General features: G+C 36.0%; 2 protein-coding genes and 1 long non-coding RNA gene across 8 annotated transcripts in view; 1 reads left to right on the forward strand and 2 right to left on the reverse strand.

The window, feature by feature from the left end:
* Positions 1 to 399: 399 nt before the first annotated feature.
* LOC110117274 lies at positions 400 to 3,263 on the forward strand. Its single transcript, XR_007279025.1, has 2 exons — positions 400 to 3,013; positions 3,133 to 3,263. It is a non-coding gene; the product is annotated as an uncharacterized LOC110117274 (long non-coding RNA).
* A 10,698-nt stretch (positions 3,264 to 13,961) lies between these two features.
* On the reverse strand, positions 13,962 to 15,994 carry LOC105690879. The gene is made up of 3 exons (XM_048657430.1): positions 15,335 to 15,994; positions 15,077 to 15,235; positions 13,962 to 14,990 (listed from the first exon to the last, which is right to left on the reverse strand). Exons 1-3 carry the CDS (start codon positions 15,729 to 15,731, stop codon positions 14,788 to 14,790), a joined length of 759 nt encoding a protein of 252 aa, XP_048513387.1. The 5' UTR covers positions 15,732 to 15,994; the 3' UTR covers positions 13,962 to 14,787.
* Positions 15,995 to 17,294: 1,300 nt separating this feature from the next.
* The window catches only part of LOC105690867 (protein held out wings), a 36,453-nt gene continuing 33,289 nt past the window's right edge, over positions 17,295 to 20,458 (reverse strand). For all 6 annotated transcript variants that reach the window (XM_020855196.2, XM_048657428.1, XM_020855193.2 and 3 more), the window contains exon 8: positions 17,295 to 20,119. The gene's annotated coding sequence lies outside the window, so the exon portion shown is untranslated. The remainder of the gene's footprint in view (positions 20,120 to 20,458) is intronic.

The following is a 20,458-nucleotide window of genomic DNA, read 5'->3' on the forward strand; positions in this document are numbered from 1 at the left end:
TTCCTTTCTTCCTTTTTCTTTTTTTAATTAATTATCAATGTTAATCGGGAAGTCCAAATTAGGTATCTTATCATATAACTACACGATAAGAATGACCCACTAATAGTTTGCTTTTTGAAAACCACGTGAATGAATTTCAGCAATTTTTTTTCAACGCGCAGCTCCATTTCCAGCTGTAAATCTTGAAGGGCTTCCTGCACGGGTGTGCATGACGTTTTAATTGATAATGGACGGTTCGAATCAAAAATTGCAGGTGGCTTCGTACATTGTATTGAATATATCGTTGTACCATTTGAGCGATGACATGAATTACTAATTTCGGCAAGGGTCATTGTTGATTATCGTTGGTGTTTGTGATATTACTATGCCTATATTATCATTATTAATATACACGTGAGTAAAGTGAGATACAATTGTTATCGACGATGTATAGATTCCGTTTGATGAATTGATATTATAGGTTGGGATAGATTAGGCAGAATTGCGAGTAAACTTATTGGGTGTCTTCTAATTTGGCAAAGTTTCGTATGACCGGTGATATTATCTTTTCATTGCTATAATAGACAACGTCTGTCATGATATCTAACAGCTGGTGACTTTTTCCCCCCTTAAAACACACCGCAACTTTCTTGTTGTTTTATACAGATCTGTATAAGTACCACACCAATTTCGCGGTTCTAATTCCAATTTCTGATCATGTTATGTACATCTTTTTTCATGAGACAGCCTCAATGGCAGGTTTTCGTCTACGTGATGAAGTTTATAGGTCTGCAATTTTATCAGCACTTTTCTAATAAGATTATATCGTCTTACCAAATGCAAAAATGATTTTCTATTTTTCTGTCTTTCTGACGCGGTTATATGTCTCGTATCAATCAATATTGCACTTACCTGCAATAACAGGAATCATATCTATTATTAAAATTCTGTTTCTTTTTTTTTTGTCTTTATCGAATGATGCATTTCTCTGCAGCGTTTCTTGATCCCTTTTATTATTCATCACAAGCGTAATGGTAACTTGGTTTGTCTATTTTTGAGAAAATTCTAAGATAGGTCCTCCAAAATTGAAGTATAACTATATACCGCACCTTGATGGCGAAAGGTGCAGACGTGACCTTGGAGATAAATTACCCCATCCGAAATTCCTTTTTTTTTATCATTTCTGCTTACCTTCCTTTTTTTTATTTATTCGTATAGTTTTTTTTCTTTATTTTATTTTGCTCCCCTATAACATCATCCGACCCGGGGAAAATATCGTTTTGCATTTCATTCCACCTCTTTCCGTTACGGTACACGCATTTTTATCGCCGAACAGGATATTGTATTGACTTTTCTTGTGAATTCGGTGTGTGTACGTAGAATTTGGATTGTAGATTTGATATGTTTGTCGCAGAAAATCGTTGTAATTGCAAAGTATAAATTCATTGATCGATCAGCCAGCTGTAGTCGTTACAAAATAACGCGAATTCTCTCTGCGTTTTATAAAGCTCTCGAACGCTGCGTTGGAGAAAAAAAAATTATTATCTCTACACACGAGCTATATAACCACTTTGAGGTATATGGGACAGTACTTTTTTAATCTTTCGAAATGAGCTTTATCATCCTACTCTTTATTAGGGACACCGCGAAAAATATACTGTATTTCAGCTGGTGATATTCACCGCATCAAATTAATCCGGGCTTTACGCCGTTCCGTAGTTAATTTTTGATTCGGCCATTTTTTTTTTTTTCTTCTGTCGTTACCGTTTTTCTTATTCTTTCGATGATTCGCAACTGTTAATTGAACTTCTTCAAATCACGGTTCATCCCTTGAATGCTGAGTAGGGGCTTCAAAACTTCTGGTTTAGAATTGGGACAAAATTTTCTTGACGATTTGTAAATTTTCTATGCGGAAGATGAGTTTTTGAAGTCGCCGAACTATTTTGACGATACGACAACCAATACAGTAAGAGGTTTGTCTCCTCTGTGGTTATTTCTACTTGTGTTACATTCCATGCTCTTTGAAATTACACGAAAACCTAAAGAAGAGAAAATGCTACGTGATCGAGAAAAAAAAAAAACCAGTGATCTGAAATACTATATAGCGCTGCAGTATCGTGCTCGTCGCCAAAGACCCTTAAAATGATTTCGTGTACCTTTGATGTGAGATATCTCTGTTGAAAATGTAGGAGTTGCAATAGGTGTATAACGCGGTGAAAGTATATGGCATGAATGAAAAATCGTTATGCTTTGAGTCAGAAAGAGCAGGGCACTTTTGTAAAAATTGAACCTCGAATTAGCTGAAAATTTATGTCGCCTTGTTTGTACAAAAGAATAGGAATGAAAGAATATACTTCGCAATGATTTTCACGCGAATAATGGTGGTATTTTTCCGTAGACATGACGATATGTCGCTGTCACTAAATCGCCGTCGAACCACAATGTTCAGCTGCCGAAAGAAATCAAGTGTATCACATCTACGAGTCAGGCCTCTCGAGGGACTTTTATTTTATTCAGTTTTCTTTTTTGTCTTCCGCACGCATCATCAACTCACGTTTAAATAATATCACATCTAAGGGTCCCTTCACCCTTAAAGTACCACCATCATTTTCATTCTACTAACAGGCGTCGGTTTATAAAAAAATTCATTACCGCGGATGCGAGATGAATCAATCACTAAATAAAAATAATGAGGGTACTCCTTCGTTTTCTTGGGTCAGATTCAAGGACCCCTGATCCATCAAACGTCCTCCAAGTCCATCAATGTCATCAAGCTTTGACACCTTTGACTTGATCCTCTTTTGATGGACCACGAATATATTGCTACTTGTGATTCGAATCGTCTAATTGTGAGTGGATAAACGATGATGCGAATATTTGAAAATCTTTTTTGTTAACCCGAGGACTAAAACTGGACGAGGAACATCCGACACACACCCAACGGGTGGAATTCTCAAGTCCTCGGAATAACGAAAAAGATCTCGTGCTTTTCCTCTCCTTGAAAAATTCCTTTTCAACTGGAACTCAAATGATAGTAAAGATTTCGAATCTGTGAACCCTATGAACGTTTACTACATACATATTATTCACACGTTTTATGCTAGCTCGTGGAAACGTCGTGATATTATTGTCTGATATTATGCATTTATCCAGGTTTCCTATTTCACAGTGGAACGCCTGGGTACCTCACATAACATGTGACCTCAGGAATACATCCTTGATGGAATAGCTGAAAACATGAGCAAACTGGATATTTTATCAAAGACGGTGCAATATACATGCAGTACAGGTAACGTATAGAATATGTGAGAGATCAAAAATTGCACACAGTATCGATTTTTTTTCCTTGAAACTAAAAGATTAATCGAACAATCGCGGATCCAGAAATTAGTAGTTTCTCGATTATTTCAGGGGGGAAATTGATTGAGCTTACGGATTTAGATTATCTCTCGAAAAAACACTTGATTTTCGTCTCAAAATTGAGAAAAATGATGGGCTATAGGTTTGAGACTTCTTTAATTTTTCAGCCAAAGATGGAGTTATTTTCGAAATCGAGTGTAGGACATTATTAGCAAAGAAGCGATATTCCGCAAGATAACTCAATCTTTTCGCAGCTGTAAGTCAGTTGCTTCGTATTTTCCCACCTCTCTTTTATTCTTATATGTTTTAGGAAACAGATAGGCAGCCCACGTAGCAGTTTGGCCCCAAATCAGAAATACAAGACTATCTACCGTACAACTACAGAAGCAACCATCATATGGGCCAAGTGAATGAATATTTATAAATAATTGACGATATACACATGATCATAATAATTATTTGATACGATCTGGATTATAAGTAGTGTCCATAAAATTGTAGAGCGTTTATCATAAAAATGAATATATTAGTGAAATTGAATTTATAATAAGCATCATAATGTCCTAACATGTATTTCTGACCGTTAATTTATTATTAAACATCAAACACTATCAATGTATTACTCGTCTTATCGTTATACCGTCCCTACGAGCCTAATTCATGAATATTCATTGTAGGCAACAAACACACATCGTATCATACATGATGTCATACTTTATCATATGCACGCAAGTGTATGCAATCCCACTCCGTTGCCGTATGATAGGGAAAGCAACTGGTTCCTTGCAGGACTAACTACATACCTGCCTGTGTATTCATTTATTCAATGAATACAAGAAAAATAGAATAATTTTGAGTTCTAGAAGAGCGGTCCTGAAGTTTACAATTGACGCCAAAAAATTTTCTGGCTATCAGGAGAATAGGAAACCCGAGGAAGTATTCCGAGACCTGGTGCATCATCAGGTGCATTCGTTGTATCTTGTAGATTTATTCCTACTATGATAGAGAAGGCGACTGATGCATTGCAAGACTAACTATATGCCTGTCTGTGCAGGAAATCATCCAATCATACTTCGAAACAATGTAAAATCAGCGAAGTCTATAGTCTTTGGTGTTTTTCGCCCCGAAATCACAAAGATTCGCCCCAAAAATTAGCAGACTTTGGAAAATGAAGCTCTTGACACCACCGTCCGATTCTTCATGGAAAAAGTTTACGGAAAATTCCGAGTGATCTCGAAACAGTCAATTGCGAACGTGCAATTCGGTATTCGATCATTGCAGCGTCTCCTACGTCCATCGTCCTTTTCCGAGGTGACGGCAGTATGGCCTCGGCAGCCGAAGCGACGCGGTCATCGGGAGCGACATCGACGCTAGTGCGTACATCCTTTGAAAAGAGATAGAAGAAGCTAGCGAGGAGAGAGAGACATATTTTTGGGTAAGGATTGGCAACGGATTAGTACGCGGTTACTACAGCGCCATATATTTTGTTGACAATGAGTCCGGAGTTTAGTTTTAATTGCGCAGTGACTCGGGAAGGAGTGTTCCGTTTGATCTACATATTTTTAAAAAGTGCTTGACAATCGGTAGCTAGTGAAAAACCGATATCATTGGAAATTTCGTGAATTCCGTAACTCGGAGATTTTTCCATAAGCACTGGTGAGCATAATGTTTTTACCGTGACCATCGTATGTCCGGGCTCCCGATCGGTCAGCAATTTTTCGGGGTGAAAAATATCAAAGACTATAGACTGCACATTTTTCGGGGCGAAAAAAAACCGAACACTATAGTATTTGCTCATTTTTCGAACGATTCCTCGCGATTTCGGGGTTTGAAAAAAGGGCCAAGTAATTCTTTTTCCAAAATTGAACAAGTTATCGCCAATTTATCGATCTGAAAGGTGAAAATCGAGGATATGTCGATGGGATTCATTGCCAGCTTGATTTGATCGACGTCTTCGTGTTCGTTACGCCTTCCAACGTAGAGAAAGCGTCCTGGATTAATTAGAAAGAATAAATTCCCTTCCGCCTCGAAAAAACGTCAAGCCCATGGCCTCAGATATTATACAAGATTCAGGGGAAAAAATCTTCGACCGATTAGTCGTCGTAATATAACACAAATATCCGTAAACTGATCAGAGTTCAATTATTCGATCGATGATGATTAATTAACAAGTGCATTCATTCAGGCACAAAGCGGTATATGTATACTAATCGACCGAATTGCAGCCGATCACGAATCATCCGATCGGGAGCGTGAAATTTGGCACATGGTCACCAGAGTACACATGTGTTGCAGGTCTTCCGTCTTGGATTCGACGGCAGTTCGGCTTCGGCGACAGGAGCGGCGACATCAGAAGCGACATTAGTAGTAACGCAGGTTCCTCAGAGCGACGATGCAGAGAGAGAACGGTGAGCAGAACTTCACTTAAAATTGAGTTGCATATTGCTGAAATCGGTTGCGCAAACATTCCTATACGTGTTTTGATCACTCGCTCTTGACTATATCATACTAAAAACGGTCGTTAGAAATACACTAGCCCGGGTTCTGAACAGTCCTTTAAAATTCTGAGAGATGACTTTTCAATTGAATTACGCGTTTCATTCTGTTTTCTAGAATTCGGAGATAATCAATTGATCTATCTATGTAATACAAATAAGATATAGCCATTATTCTCAATCAACTTTCTATACAAAATTTTTTCTAATTTTTTGGGCCGTCCATGAAATAGTTTTCAAATCGCTCAAGCGTCTGTTTTCCATTGTAGTTTGATTACGTTATTACGAGCTTCGCTGAAGGATGTATAGCAAATGCACTCAATGCAGCTCCAGAAAAATTCGTGGGGATGATTTTACAATGATTCACTCAATTTCTTTTCTCAATGAGATTCGGAATGATTTATTGATCTTTATCGTGGATACAAAAAGAATACAAATATAAGCGATTGTTATATCGTGACTAGAATTGTACATGTGATATTTCTTCTTTCTTTCTGGTAGATGCCCATTGCGCGATGCAGCAAGCAAATCAGGACATCAACGAGTCTCTCCAAAGATCCACTCCCCTCCATCCCGTTCCGGTAGAGATGGATCTGCAACACATGAGACGTACAACTCCTTTTTTTGCGGAGGTATGTTTCATTTAATTTATTCCATTCGAGAGTCCCAAGTAGAATCCAACGTTCAGAGTCTGAGTATATGAATTGCACCCCCTTGGAAAAAATTATCAAAATCCTCCTCGTAAAATCAGATCACCCAGCATTACCCAATACACTCGGTAAATGCATACACCCCAATAATAAAATTCATCGGACACGCCAATAAGGCAAGACAATAATTATTATCATATAACTTGGTAAAATTTATTATAATTCGAACACCTTTATTATCATATAACTTGGTACAATTTATTATAATTCAAATGTCTTATACTTATACAAGACATACTTACATTATAAAATAAGTCATACATTAGGTAAGTTATGTAATCAGTTGATTAATTGTATATCTGTTATTTATGTTACAGGTCGCATATCTTCCAACGTCGGAGATGCTGTCGCCGCAGTTATGACCCCCTGGACTTCCCCTGTTCATCAGGGGGAGTCCAGGGACCCGTCCCCTGGGACTGCGCGGCCTCCCACCGCCCCCGGGGTCCCAGGGGACCCAGTCCCCGAGGACTTGTCTCCGGGGATTCGGTATCCCCGCTGGAGGGGATGCCAAATCCCGAGGGACATGTCCTCGGGACTGGTCTTCGGGGACGCAAGTTCCCCCAGGGACACGTCCTCGGAGATGCGGTATCTCCGCTGGAGGGGATGCCGTGTCTTTGGGGGCGTGGCCTTGGGGGAATAAGCGTCCTCGAAAATCCCGGGAAAAGGAGGTCCCAAGCGGACACTTTGTTTTTCGTTTCTCTAGAGAAATCAAGAAAACGAGTGACCGCTTGGGACCTCCTTTTCCCGGGATTTTCGAGGACGCTTATTCCCCCAAGGCCACGCCCCCAAAGACACGGCATCCCCTCCAGCGGGGATACCGCATCTCCGAGGACGTGTCCCTGGGGGAACTTGCGTCCCCGAAGACCAGTCCCGAGGACATGTCCCTCGGGATTTGGCATCCCCTCCAGCGGGGATACCGAATCCCCGGAGACAAGTCCTCGGGGACTGGGTCCCCTGGGACCCCGGGGGCGGTGGGAGGCCGCGCAGTCCCAGGGGACGGGTCCCTGGACTCCCCCTGATGAACAGGGGAAGTCCAGGGGGTCATAACTGCGGCGACAGCATCTCAGAGTACCTGAAATATACAAAAAGTGCATTTATAATGACGTAATATAAGAATATGTTATTACCAATATGATATTCTATGTCAATATATTAGTTCAATGTTATGTATTATCTGTTACTATATTATAGCCAATGTGATATTATAATATATTACATTGAATATATTTTTATAATATACTATAACTTATATCATACTGATATTTATTCATACCTGTAAACGAATTGTGCGATGCCATGTAACGCCTGCCCTTCGTGGTTGGAAGTTGAATAAGTACTGCGATGAACTAGACACAGTGATGACTCATCGAAAGCCTGGAAAAAATGTCACATGTAAAATAAAGTAAAATTGTAAGCCTGAACCTAAAATATATGAATAAATTTGTTCACGATATAACGACGAAGATCATTTCTAAACCTATGATTAATTCCCCAATCCTCCGGATAGACGAATTATAGTGTTTGAACGCAGGGACCACTATCCTGCACTTGAGAACATTACGATGGAAGAAGTACCAATATAGGAGTTCATTGACTTGTGATTAATTACACCTAATTGTTCGAAATTTCAACGACAAAGAATATTCTTCGTATGAAGTTACGGTGCCAACTTCCTCCATTCTGTATACGAGTGACTTAGGACACCAGATCCAGATTTCCGGGATTGCAGAATATGAACAGTCTTTGACACCTCAAGAAAAAGGTAAGCCTATAGCCTTAGGATTTTCTCAAAATTTGAGGCAAAATTCAATAATTTTTTTTATGGAGTTTCCTATGCTATTCCTATGTATTTTGATCTCAGGAATTCAATTTTGGAAAGTAAAACGATCTATCTTTAAAATTGACCGAGTTATCGCCAATTTATCGGTCAAAAATGTAAAAAATCGAGGATATCTCGATGGGATTTATTCCTAACTCATTTTGAACGACGTATTTGTATTCCCTGTGCAAAAATACACAAGAAAAGTCACCTGCAATTAATTTTAGAAATACTTCACATTTTGACCCGAAAAAACGGTAAGCCTATAGCCTTAGGATTTTCTCAAAATTTGAGGCAAAATTCAATAATTTTTTTTATGGAGTTTCCTATGCTATTCCTATGTATTTTGATCTCAGGAATTCAATTTTGAAAAGTAAAACGATCTATCTTTAAAATTGACCGAGTTATCGCCAATTTATCGGTCAAAAATGTAAAAAATCGAGGATATCTCGATGGGATTTATTCCTAACTCAATTTGAACGACGTATTTGTATTCCCTGTGCAAAAATACACAAGAAAAGTCACCTGCAATCGATTTTAGAAATACTTCACATTTTGACCCGAAAAAACGGTAAGCCTATAGCCTTAGGATTTTCTCAAAATTTGAGGCAAAATTCAATAATTTTTTTTATGGAGTTTCCTATGCTATTCCTATGTATTTTGATCTCAGGAATTCAATTTTGAAAAGTAAAACGATCTATCTTTAAAATTGACCGAGTTATCGCCAATTTATCGGTCAAAAATGTAAAAAATCGAGGATATCTCGATGGGATTTATTCCTAACTCAATTTGAACGACGTATTTGTATTCCCTGTGCAAAAATACACAAGAAAAGTCACCTGCAATCGATTTTAGAAATACTTCACATTTTGACCCGAAAAAACGGTAAGCCTATAGCCTTAGGATTTTCTCAAAATTTGAGGCAAAATTCAATAATTTTTTTTATGGAGTTTCCTATGCTATTCCTATGTATTTTGATCTCAGGAATTCAATTTTGAAAAGTAAAACGATCTATCTTTAAAATTGACCGAGTTATCGCCAATTTATCGGTCAAAAATGTAAAAAATCGAGGATATCTCGATGGGATTTATTCCTAACTCAATTTGAACGACGTATTTGTATTCCCTGTGCAAAAATACACAAGAAAAGTCACCTGCAATCGATTTTAGAAATACTTCACATTTTGACCCGAAAAAACGGTAAGCCTATAGCCTTAGGATTTTCTCAAAATTTGAGGCAAAATTCAATAATTTTTTTTATGGAGTTTCCTATGCTATTCCTATGTATTTTGATCTCAGGAATTCAATTTTGAAAAGTAAAACGATCTATCTTTAAAATTGACCGAGTTATCGCCAATTTATCGGTCAAAAATGTAAAAAATCGAGGATATCTCGATGGGATTTATTCCTAACTCAATTTGAACGACGTATTTGTATTCCCTGTGCAAAAATACACAAGAAAAGTCACCTGCAATCGATTTTAGAAATACTTCACATTTTGACCCGAAAAAACGGTAAGCCTATAGCCTTAGGATTTTCTCAAAATTTGAGGCAAAATTCAATAATTTTTTTTATGGAGTTTCCTATGCTATTCCTATGTATTTTGATCTCAGGAATTCAATTTTGAAAAGTAAAACGATCTATCTTTAAAATTGACCGAGTTATCGCCAATTTATCGGTCAAAAATGTAAAAAATCGAGGATATCTCGATGGGATTTATTCCTAACTCAATTTGAACGACGTATTTGTATTCCCTGTGCAAAAATACACAAGAAAAGTCACCTGCAATCGATTTTAGAAATACTTCACATTTTGACCCGAAAAAACGGTAAGCCTATAGCCTTAGGATTTTCTCAAAATTTGAGGCAAAATTCAATAATTTTTTTTATGGAGTTTCCTATGCTATTCCTATGTATTTTGATCTCAGGAATTCAATTTTGAAAAGTAAAACGATCTATCTTTAAAATTGACCGAGTTATCGCCAATTTATCGGTCAAAAATGTAAAAAATCGAGGATATCTCGATGGGATTTATTCCTAACTCAATTTGAACGACGTATTTGTATTCCCTGTGCAAAAATACACAAGAAAAGTCACCTGCAATCGATTTTAGAAATACTTCACATTTTGACCCGAAAAAACGGTAAGCCTATAGCCTTAGGATTTTCTCAAAATTTGAGGCAAAATTCAATAATTTTTTTTATGGAGTTTCCTATGCTATTCCTATGTATTTTGATCTCAGGAATTCAATTTTGAAAAGTAAAACGATCTATCTTTAAAATTGACCGAGTTATCGCCAATTTATCGGTCAAAAATGTAAAAAATCGAGGATATCTCGATGGGATTTATTCCTAACTCAATTTGAACGACGTATTTGTATTCCCTGTGCAAAAATACACAAGAAAAGTCACCTGCAATCGATTTTAGAAATACTTCACATTTTGACCCGAAAAAACGGTAAGCCTATAGCCTTAGGATTTTCTCAAAATTTGAGGCAAAATTCAATAATTTTTTTTATGGAGTTTCCTATGCTATTCCTATGTATTTTGATCTCAGGAATTCAATTTTGAAAAGTAAAACGATCTATCTTTAAAATTGACCGAGTTATCGCCAATTTATCGGTCAAAAATGTAAAAAATCGAGGATATCTCGATGGGATTTATTCCTAACTCAATTTGAACGACGTATTTGTATTCCCTGTGCAAAAATACACAAGAAAAGTCACCTGCAATCGATTTTAGAAATACTTCACATTTTGACCCGAAAAAACGGTAAGCCTATAGCCTTAGGATTTTCTCAAAATTTGAGGCAAAATTCAATAATTTTTTTTATGGAGTTTCCTATGCTATTCCTATGTATTTTGATCTCAGGAATTCAATTTTGAAAAGTAAAACGATCTATCTTTAAAATTGACCGAGTTATCGCCAATTTATCGGTCAAAAATGTAAAAAATCGAGGATATCTCGATGGGATTTATTCCTAACTCAATTTGAACGACGTATTTGTATTCCCTGTGCAAAAATACACAAGAAAAGTCACCTGCAATCGATTTTAGAAATACTTCACATTTTGACCCGAAAAAACGGTAAGCCTATAGCCTTAGGATTTTCTCAAAATTTGAGGCAAAATTCAATAATTTTTTTTATGGAGTTTCCTATGCTATTCCTATGTATTTTGATCTCAGGAATTCAATTTTGAAAAGTAAAACGATCTATCTTTAAAATTGACCGAGTTATCGCCAATTTATCGGTCAAAAATGTAAAAAATCGAGGATATCTCGATGGGATTTATTCCTAACTCAATTTGAACGACGTATTTGTATTCCCTGTGCAAAAATACACAAGAAAAGTCACCTGCAATCGATTTTAGAAATACTTCACATTTTGACCCGAAAAAACGGTAAGCCTATAGCCTTAGGATTTTCTCAAAATTTGAGGCAAAATTCAATAATTTTTTTTATGGAGTTTCCTATGCTATTCCTATGTATTTTGATCTCAGGAATTCAATTTTGAAAAGTAAAACGATCTATCTTTAAAATTGACCGAGTTATCGCCAATTTATCGGTCAAAAATGTAAAAAATCGAGGATATCTCGATGGGATTTATTCCTAACTCAATTTGAACGACGTATTTGTATTCCCTGTGCAAAAATACACAAGAAAAGTCACCTGCAATCGATTTTAGAAATACTTCACATTTTGACCCGAAAAAACGGTAAGCCTATAGGCTTAGGATTTTCTCAAAATTTGAGGCAAAATTCAATAATTTTTTTTATGGAGTTTCCTATGCTATTCCTATGTATTTTGATCTCAGGAATCCAATTTTGAAAAGTAAAACGATTTATCTTTAAAATTGACCGAGTTATCGCCAATTTATCGGTCAAAAATGTGAAAAATCGAGAATATCTTCCCGAGAGTTAGCGATCGAAGTAATTACTTTTAATCTGCAGACGTACAAGATATAATCGCTTCACATGTGAGATCATATAGGAATTAGGCACATTCCAGAATCGAATAAATAAATGAATATATGCATAACTGAATAAATAAATGAATGAACACATCAAGTCAGAAGCATTGAAATCATACCGTATCATTAATTTGAATAATTAATTCAGTTATTCATTCATTCATTCAATTGCTTGAATAGTAAAAAGGGCTTCTGAAATACTAATGGATTCATCAACCATTGAAAATACTATTCTTAATAATTAATTGTTTGATCACTAAAATAGGCTGCAATCATAAACGCGACGATTGCTTTACATTGAGAGTAGATTGGCATCAGGTATGAATCTATAATTTAATCAATAAATAAATCGATAACTAACTAAATGAATGAATAAATAAATAGATGAACACATAATCATCATTGATAATTATTAATTGTCATGTCGCGATCTCCGCGAATCGTCGAGTAAAGCTAGCAATAAATCTCATAGAGATATCCTTGATTCTGAACTCTTCAGATCCATAAACTCTTTGACTCTTCGAAAAACTCTTCGAAGAAAATCCTAATTCTGATCTTAAATCTTGAGAAATATCTAAAACTTGGCGTTTCTTTGAGGCAAAAGGCTAAGTTTTATAGAATGTCAATTCTAGTACGCCCATTGAATGCATTCTAACTCCGGAAACGCAAATGAGACAAACAACTTCTGATCTCATTACAAGTCAACGAATACACGGTAACAATCATTTCTTACCTTATACGAATTTTTCAGCACAACGTAGGGATAGTAGTTGAAAGTTGAACTGTATCGCGAAGAACTAGGCATCTTCGACCTCTGTCAAGTACGATTCTGAAATGCGAAAATATTATGTCAGAAACCAAGTGAAATTGTAAAATTGAACCTAAAATATATCAATAAAGTCGTTCGTGAAATAGCAATGAAGCATAATTTTGAACCGAAATCCCGAACATACGATGGTCACGGTAAAAACATTATGCTCACCAGTGCTTATGGAAAAATCCCTGAGTTACAGAATTCACGAAATTTCCAATGATATCGGTTTTTCACTAGCTACCGATAGTCAAGCACTTTTTAAAAATATGTAGATCAAACGGAACACTCCTTCCCGAGTCACTGCGCAATTAAAACTGAACTCTGGACTCATTGTCGACAAAATATATGGCGCTGTAGTAACCGCGTACTAATCCGTTGCTAATCCTCACCCAAAAATATGTCTCTCTCTCCTCGCTAGCTTCTTCTATCTCTTTTCAAAGGATGTACGCACTAGCGTCGATGTCGCTCCCGATGACCGCGTCGCTTCGGCTGCCGAGGCCATACTGCCGTCACCTCGGAAAAGGAGGATGGACGTAGGAGACGCTGCAATGATCGAATACCGAATTGCACGTTCGCAATTGACTGTTTTGAGATTACTCGGAATTTTCCGTAAACTTTTTTCATGAAGAACTGAACGGCGGTGTCAAGAGCTTCATTTTCCAAAGTCTTTGCTAATTTTTGGGGCGATTCCTTAGGATTTCGGGGCGAAAAACACCAAAGACTTTAGTCTCTGCAATTTATTTATTCCTAGAAAGGAATCTTGTATTACAATAAATGTGTACAGTCAAATTGAAAGTAGTTATTGTCGAATTCACATACTCATCATTTCAGTATTGGAGTATCGGATCTATGACTACACGATAAATAATGTAGTCTAATGTTCTAGATGCAATGTGGAGTCGCTTCATAGGCTGTCAATTTTGCTTCTGTAACAGAAGATAAGGAAGATTCATTGAATCGCGAAGTAATTGAATGATCGAGTTATCGCTAACGTCGCGCCTTGAGTACGAAAAAATTGAGATACAACGAAAGGATTCATTTCCAGCTTGATTCACTCGATGGATTCATGTTTCTTAGATCAAATATTGAGCCAAAGAATTCAAATCTACTAGCTAAGTTAGTCTATCCATAGGATTAATCAAGTTATCTTCGGTTTATCGTTGAAGTGAGTGAAAAAATCAAGATATCTCGATAGCATTTATTCTAAGCTCAATTCACTCGATGAATTCGTATTCATAAGATCGGAATACATTGAAAGACCATCGCACAATCGATTTCAATGTGGTATGAATTTTTTATTTTCAAGATACTGATTCAGATTCTCGAATCCGATTTCCAATATCAAAATACCATGACTAGAATTCCCAATGTAAAGGGATGCTGTTCCTGTACAGGACCCTACTAATCCCTGATTGATTTATTTCTCATTATCCTTTTGAAATGATGGCTAAAGTTCATTAAAAAATTTTGGAAATCTTTGGCACTTAACTGCAACTGGAGAAATAGTCTTCGCCGGAAATTTAATAAGGCAGCTATGATGAATTTTTTTGTCGCTTTGTAAAACGGATGCTGCAGAATTTTTCCGTCAGCTGCGGAAAGAACTACGCTCGAGTGTCAAAATAATATACTTCCAGTAGAAATGCATCAGTTCTTCGGTGCAGGACATCCAGCATCCTCGAATATATCTTTACAAACTCGTTTCAGTCGCGTTCCAATTTCCTTGATATACTTATGCGTCGTTCTGTCGATTATCGTCGGTCTAAAATGACAAGCTGCAGTTTCTGCCTCGCAATCGCTGTAATGATGAGAAAGTGCTACGTCTGCATCAACGACCAACCGATCGAAGCCTGAAAATCAAACAAGACGATAAAAGATTATTGGTACGTACGTATGCACACGCCCAATATTTAATTGTTCGTTAATTAAAACTCACTGTTCATAAAGATCGATGTACCCGGGTGATGAAACCAGACCTTGTGGTATCCGAGCTCTACAACATCCTGAGAACGCGCGATGTATTTCGTCAGGTACCCAGCTTTTTCAGGATCTTTAACTCTTTCCGTTTTTGCTTGAAGGTAGAGATAAGGCACCGCTACAAGTGTATATTGTGTATAATTTTCACAATGTAGAAAAGTACCGAATTATCGAAAACTTATGAAAAAAATTTCAATCATTATTTGGAAGAACTTACTAGGATCGTAGTCGGTCTTGTCGTCCGGATGCATCAGATAGAAAAAAACATTTCTAAATTCAAACGACGCGTGTTCATTTTTAGTATTCAAATTATTCGGAGGGTCCAAGAATCCCATGAGCTCCGTGAGGTTTTCATGTTTTCTAGGCACGATGAATTCGTCCACGTCAGCTATTAGGACGTATTTATAATTTTTGTGGAATGAACTTCTGTAGAGACAGTCGTTCCAAGCTGCGAATGATCCGTCCATCCTGAGTGTTAACTCGAATTGGTAAATCGACGGTAATTTCCACTGAAGAATTGTCGCTATTCCCTTGTTGGCGTAGTACTGAAATACTTTCGAAACATCCGTCGAAACACTTTTGTTGTAAAACGTGAAATGATTGACTCCTTGCATTATGTAATATTCGATAAACTCCACAAGGTGTAATGCTCTGTCGTATTCGTGATGAAATACTGAAACAGAGTGGAGGATTTTTCCAAAAGAAATCGGACCAGTCGAACCAAAATATCGTTTCGGACTCACCGGGCCCACACAAAGACAACGAAGAATTAACCGAATATTCAAATTTTCCAAAACCGTCTTGAGGATACCGGATTTTGATAAACTTGATACCGTTCAGATCATCACGACTCGTAGAACCAACAGATATTTCAACGGGAAGATGATGATAGTGAAATAATTGTTCGTAGTTCATTTCAAGAGGTAGTGTCAAATCGCAAAGGACGAAGAACGCCGAATACTTCAAACCCCAGTTTTCATTTATGGCCCTCACTCTGGACGAAGTTTTTTTTTTTATAACAATCTTTCCGGCTTCATCTGGTCTGTATTTATAGTAGCAAGTCAATGACTTGCCGTCCCATTCTAATGGCAATATCGCGATCACTCTAATTACAGCCCAGGTCTTTTCACCTGATTTGTCATCATGGCGATCGTCGAGGATAATTTCCGGTCTATAATCCAAGTAAGCCGAATAAATCATGCCATCTTCCACAGAGGTGGATTCCCATCGATCTTCCATTTCCGATTCAGGGGACGGCATATATTTTACTTCGAGATCGAGAATTTCAAAAATCGTTTCGTCCATTTCGTACAATTGCCTGATGTTGTCATATTTCTGCAATAAATCAACCAACTGCCTCAATATAATCGAAATGAGTACAAATAGGATAATAATGAAACAACGCCGTTGAACAATTATTGCCCATCCCCGCGACTATATGTCAATTTCATTATTAATTTCACGTACATTACGAAGTAAGTTAGGTACGTCGATCACTTACCACACGTTGAACGAATATCAGAAATATTAGAGTAATTAGAATAATCCCAATAATAATGATCTTGACCTGCCGTGGAATCGACGGCCAAGCCGAAAGTGTAGGTTTATGCAGGAGCGTATACTTCACCATTTCATGATCCTTACGTATAAGTTTCACACTGAACGACAATTCGACTGATTCAGTTATGGAGGCTCACCTGTTATAGATATCGCGCTTTATAATCTCTGGGTAACAGATATGATAAGCTGCTTTATCATCGTATTTGGAGTTTCTACGTAGTATACAACTTTTGTTGCAGGAACGCACGATAGATTCTTGTGTTTGTTTTTTTCAAAGACAGTTCGATTATTCAATTGTGAAATCTATTTCAACGTTTTTATAGACATTATCATAAACTGAACAAATTAATTGCGTTAGTCACGTCTGAAACCATTTTTGATCCATCCGATTTTAATTTTGATAATTGTACGTATTCAAGAATTAGGTGTTGGTGAAAAAATTCAACTAGGTATACCTGTATGAATGTGTACTCGAATTCAGTTATCTGTTCAAATGTTTTCAGGATATACCTGGGAAATATTATCTAGGAAGAATTTCCTCAACATTTGATGTATTAGGTTGGTTAATTAGATTATACCTGAAAAGAAAAACGAAACAAAATCAATTGGTATAGAAGTTAATGATTAGTGTCAAACTTTTATTCAGTAATATTAATTTTACAACACAGTTTGCTGCATCAAACGGTTTGCTGTGTCCCAGCTGTAAGTATATTTTTCCAAATTATAGAATTTTCTTTTCATAATAGTTCTTTCGAAGTAGCTACGAAACGACGAATGAATTGGTAAAAGTTAATTTTTTTCTTTTTCTTTCCCATCTCTTGCAAAAAGTTATGCAGAGTTTGAGCTAAAATATATCTTATCTAACTCCGTTATAAATATATTTTTCATTAGGCTGTACAATGATTTCATTCGGATTAGTTCTGCGTTATGGATGTATGTAGTATGCCGCTCTATCCGTCTTGAAAACGTTGAAAAACCGCCTCAAATCTGCTTTTAAACATTGAATCTCGAACATGCAATAGTATAACAGTTAAGTAGACATAAAGATCAATAAAAATATATCAGTGATTGATTTTCTGTAAAAGATGTGATCATATGTAGATATGCATAGGCATTGATTTCATACAGTCTGATCTAAAAAAAAAAAAAAAAAAAAAAAAATTATTCATCTATGATATAACTTTTTATTTATATATTTTTATATTTATATATATATATATATGTGTGTACCTATATATATGTATATTTTTAAACAAATATATTGCGATTTCATTGCAACTTATAATCCCTACTGTTTAATATATGAAGTACTATAATTTTCTTATTTATTTACTATTCATTCATTTCATTTTCACTTTTTCAATTTCTTTTTCTTTTCTTTTATATAATGTTTTTATCAGATCTTTACGGAGATATTAAAAATCACTATTATTTTGTATTGCTGCCCGCAAGGAGAAAAAAAAAATTAAATATTGCCACGATATCCTGTACGCTGCGTATCTACATACATTAAAACGTACTTACATAAAAATAAAATACAATATATATATTTATATATATTCAACTAATATCCAAGTAGATTCAGACGTATTAACTATGATAATGCGTAATCACTAAAACAAATTTAAGCAGAAATATTCTGTTCTTTTTTTTTTGTCTTGTTTTTGATTCAAAAATGTAGTGTTTTACCGATTGAATATAATTTACTATTTATTACATATATAATTTATATATGTAAAATTGTATGAATATATTATACATATACATATGCACGGTCACACACACGCACGGATTTAATTTACAGACGTATTTCATTTACGTCTATGTACGTGTGTATTATGTGAATAGTGTATAGTATAAGACATGCTAAAGAGATTCTCAATTCATATGTTGCTAATATCTAGATAAATCGTGTAATGATAAATGATTATGTATTAATAATAATAAAATAATTCAGAATATTAGATAACATGAACTTAAGTAGATTGCAGATCACTCAAAGTGTGTAGCTATGCTTTAAGCATCTATGTACAAGAAAGAAAAGCTACGGAGATAATTTTAGGATGCTTCGGAGGCATAAAGATTCTTGCAATTAACTAAATAACGGGCATAATTATTTGAAACTATAATGATACGGAGATTAATAACGCATAATGAAATTCTTAGAATTATGTGTATGGCAGACCTATAATTTAACACGTAACTACGATGTAATGTTGATCAACATTAAGTAATTCGCTCATTCATTCAATCAATCGATCACACTTATTAACAAGTTACATACATTTATTTATATATTTTAACTTAAATGATAATAATTTCATAACGGAAAAAGTGCTAGCAACAGATCTATTTACTTTCGTTAAAAAAAAAAAAAAAAAAAAATCACGCACGCCACGCGATTTTTTCTTTTCATCTTTGCTTTTATTCTATACCTTTGCGTCGAGTCTCGATTAATCTCGGGGTAGATCCTGTTTCTGCGGGACATCGTGACCAACTCCTCTCAAGATGTCCAGGACGTTCAGTTTAAGCGTATATTGTCAAATAATTGATTATTTTCACCTCAACAGTTTTACTGGATCTCTTTTTTTTTCAAGTCTGGTAATTAACTTTGTACGTAGATAAAAAAAAAACCTGTATTAGAATATTAATCATATATGACAATTCTTTTTTTTCAATATAAAAAGATCTAAAAAATTTATGACAAGAGCAAGAGTGAACTGATTTTTTTTTAACATGTTCATTGAGTGTTTTTAGCCCTGAGAAGGAAACTGGGATAAATCATATCCAGTTGGTTTTGAATGTCAATGAAATATCTGAACTCGAGAATCGGGCGTATGTTACAATTCTAAATAAGCGCCGCTAAGTTCTACGTTGATATATACCCAGTAATCCAATGAATATAAATAGCAAACAGTTCTATTTAGCTCTGTTTTAACGTTTGATTGATCGATCGATTCTAAGTGAAAAATGTCAGGTAGAATTGAAGAAAATATTTTCAAATCTGTTGTACCTATGAGAATGCGTTATATGATACAATCTTTGGAAAAAAAAAATCTCTTATCGCGAAAGAAATGCTACCGTTGCATTGTTATTTTACAAAAACTGAAGATTTACAGCGGTGTCCCAAGAATTGCCCTTTAGGATTGCAATCGATCAAAAAATATCCCAATGCCGGTGCAATAACAAGTTAATCGATGAAATACAATTATGAATTTATTGCTGCGCTAGCATCGAGATACTTCTGGATAGCAAATTTTAATCGTAAAGTACAAACTCCGGACACGAATAGGATGCAGGATAGATAAGGCTCGACGAACAGGGCTGGTGACGCGGGCGGCGAAGGTGGTCGGCTGTCAGGCGAATCAATCGAACGCGGATGCTCTTCCAGAGTCCAGGTGTTAGCACGGGGCGAGTGGATTCCATTGTTAGCACTCCAAGCCTACAGGCCATGGGCAACCAGGGTTAACAAGAAAGAAAAGAAAAACAGTTTGTTAGTAATTTGATTATGATTGATCGTCGTTAACATTCATCTTCTAATAGCTGATCAACTGATAGAAATGTGCTCGATGCAAAGCAATGCTAACAATGCGTGTGTATAAGTTAATGATCGAAAGATATTTTTATATTCATCGGTTTATATGTTCATCCGCTTTGCGTTATCTCACTGTTGATTGTGCTCATATTATTTCCAAACGAACGGAATGATCGCCAAAATTGAATGAGATTTTATAGGTATAATACTTGCGTGTGTATATGTATCTATCATTGATATGACAAT

This window comes from Athalia rosae, chromosome 6 (genome assembly GCF_917208135.1).
Source record: "Athalia rosae chromosome 6, iyAthRosa1.1, whole genome shotgun sequence".
Classification (NCBI taxonomy): domain Eukaryota; kingdom Metazoa; phylum Arthropoda; class Insecta; order Hymenoptera; family Athaliidae; genus Athalia; species Athalia rosae.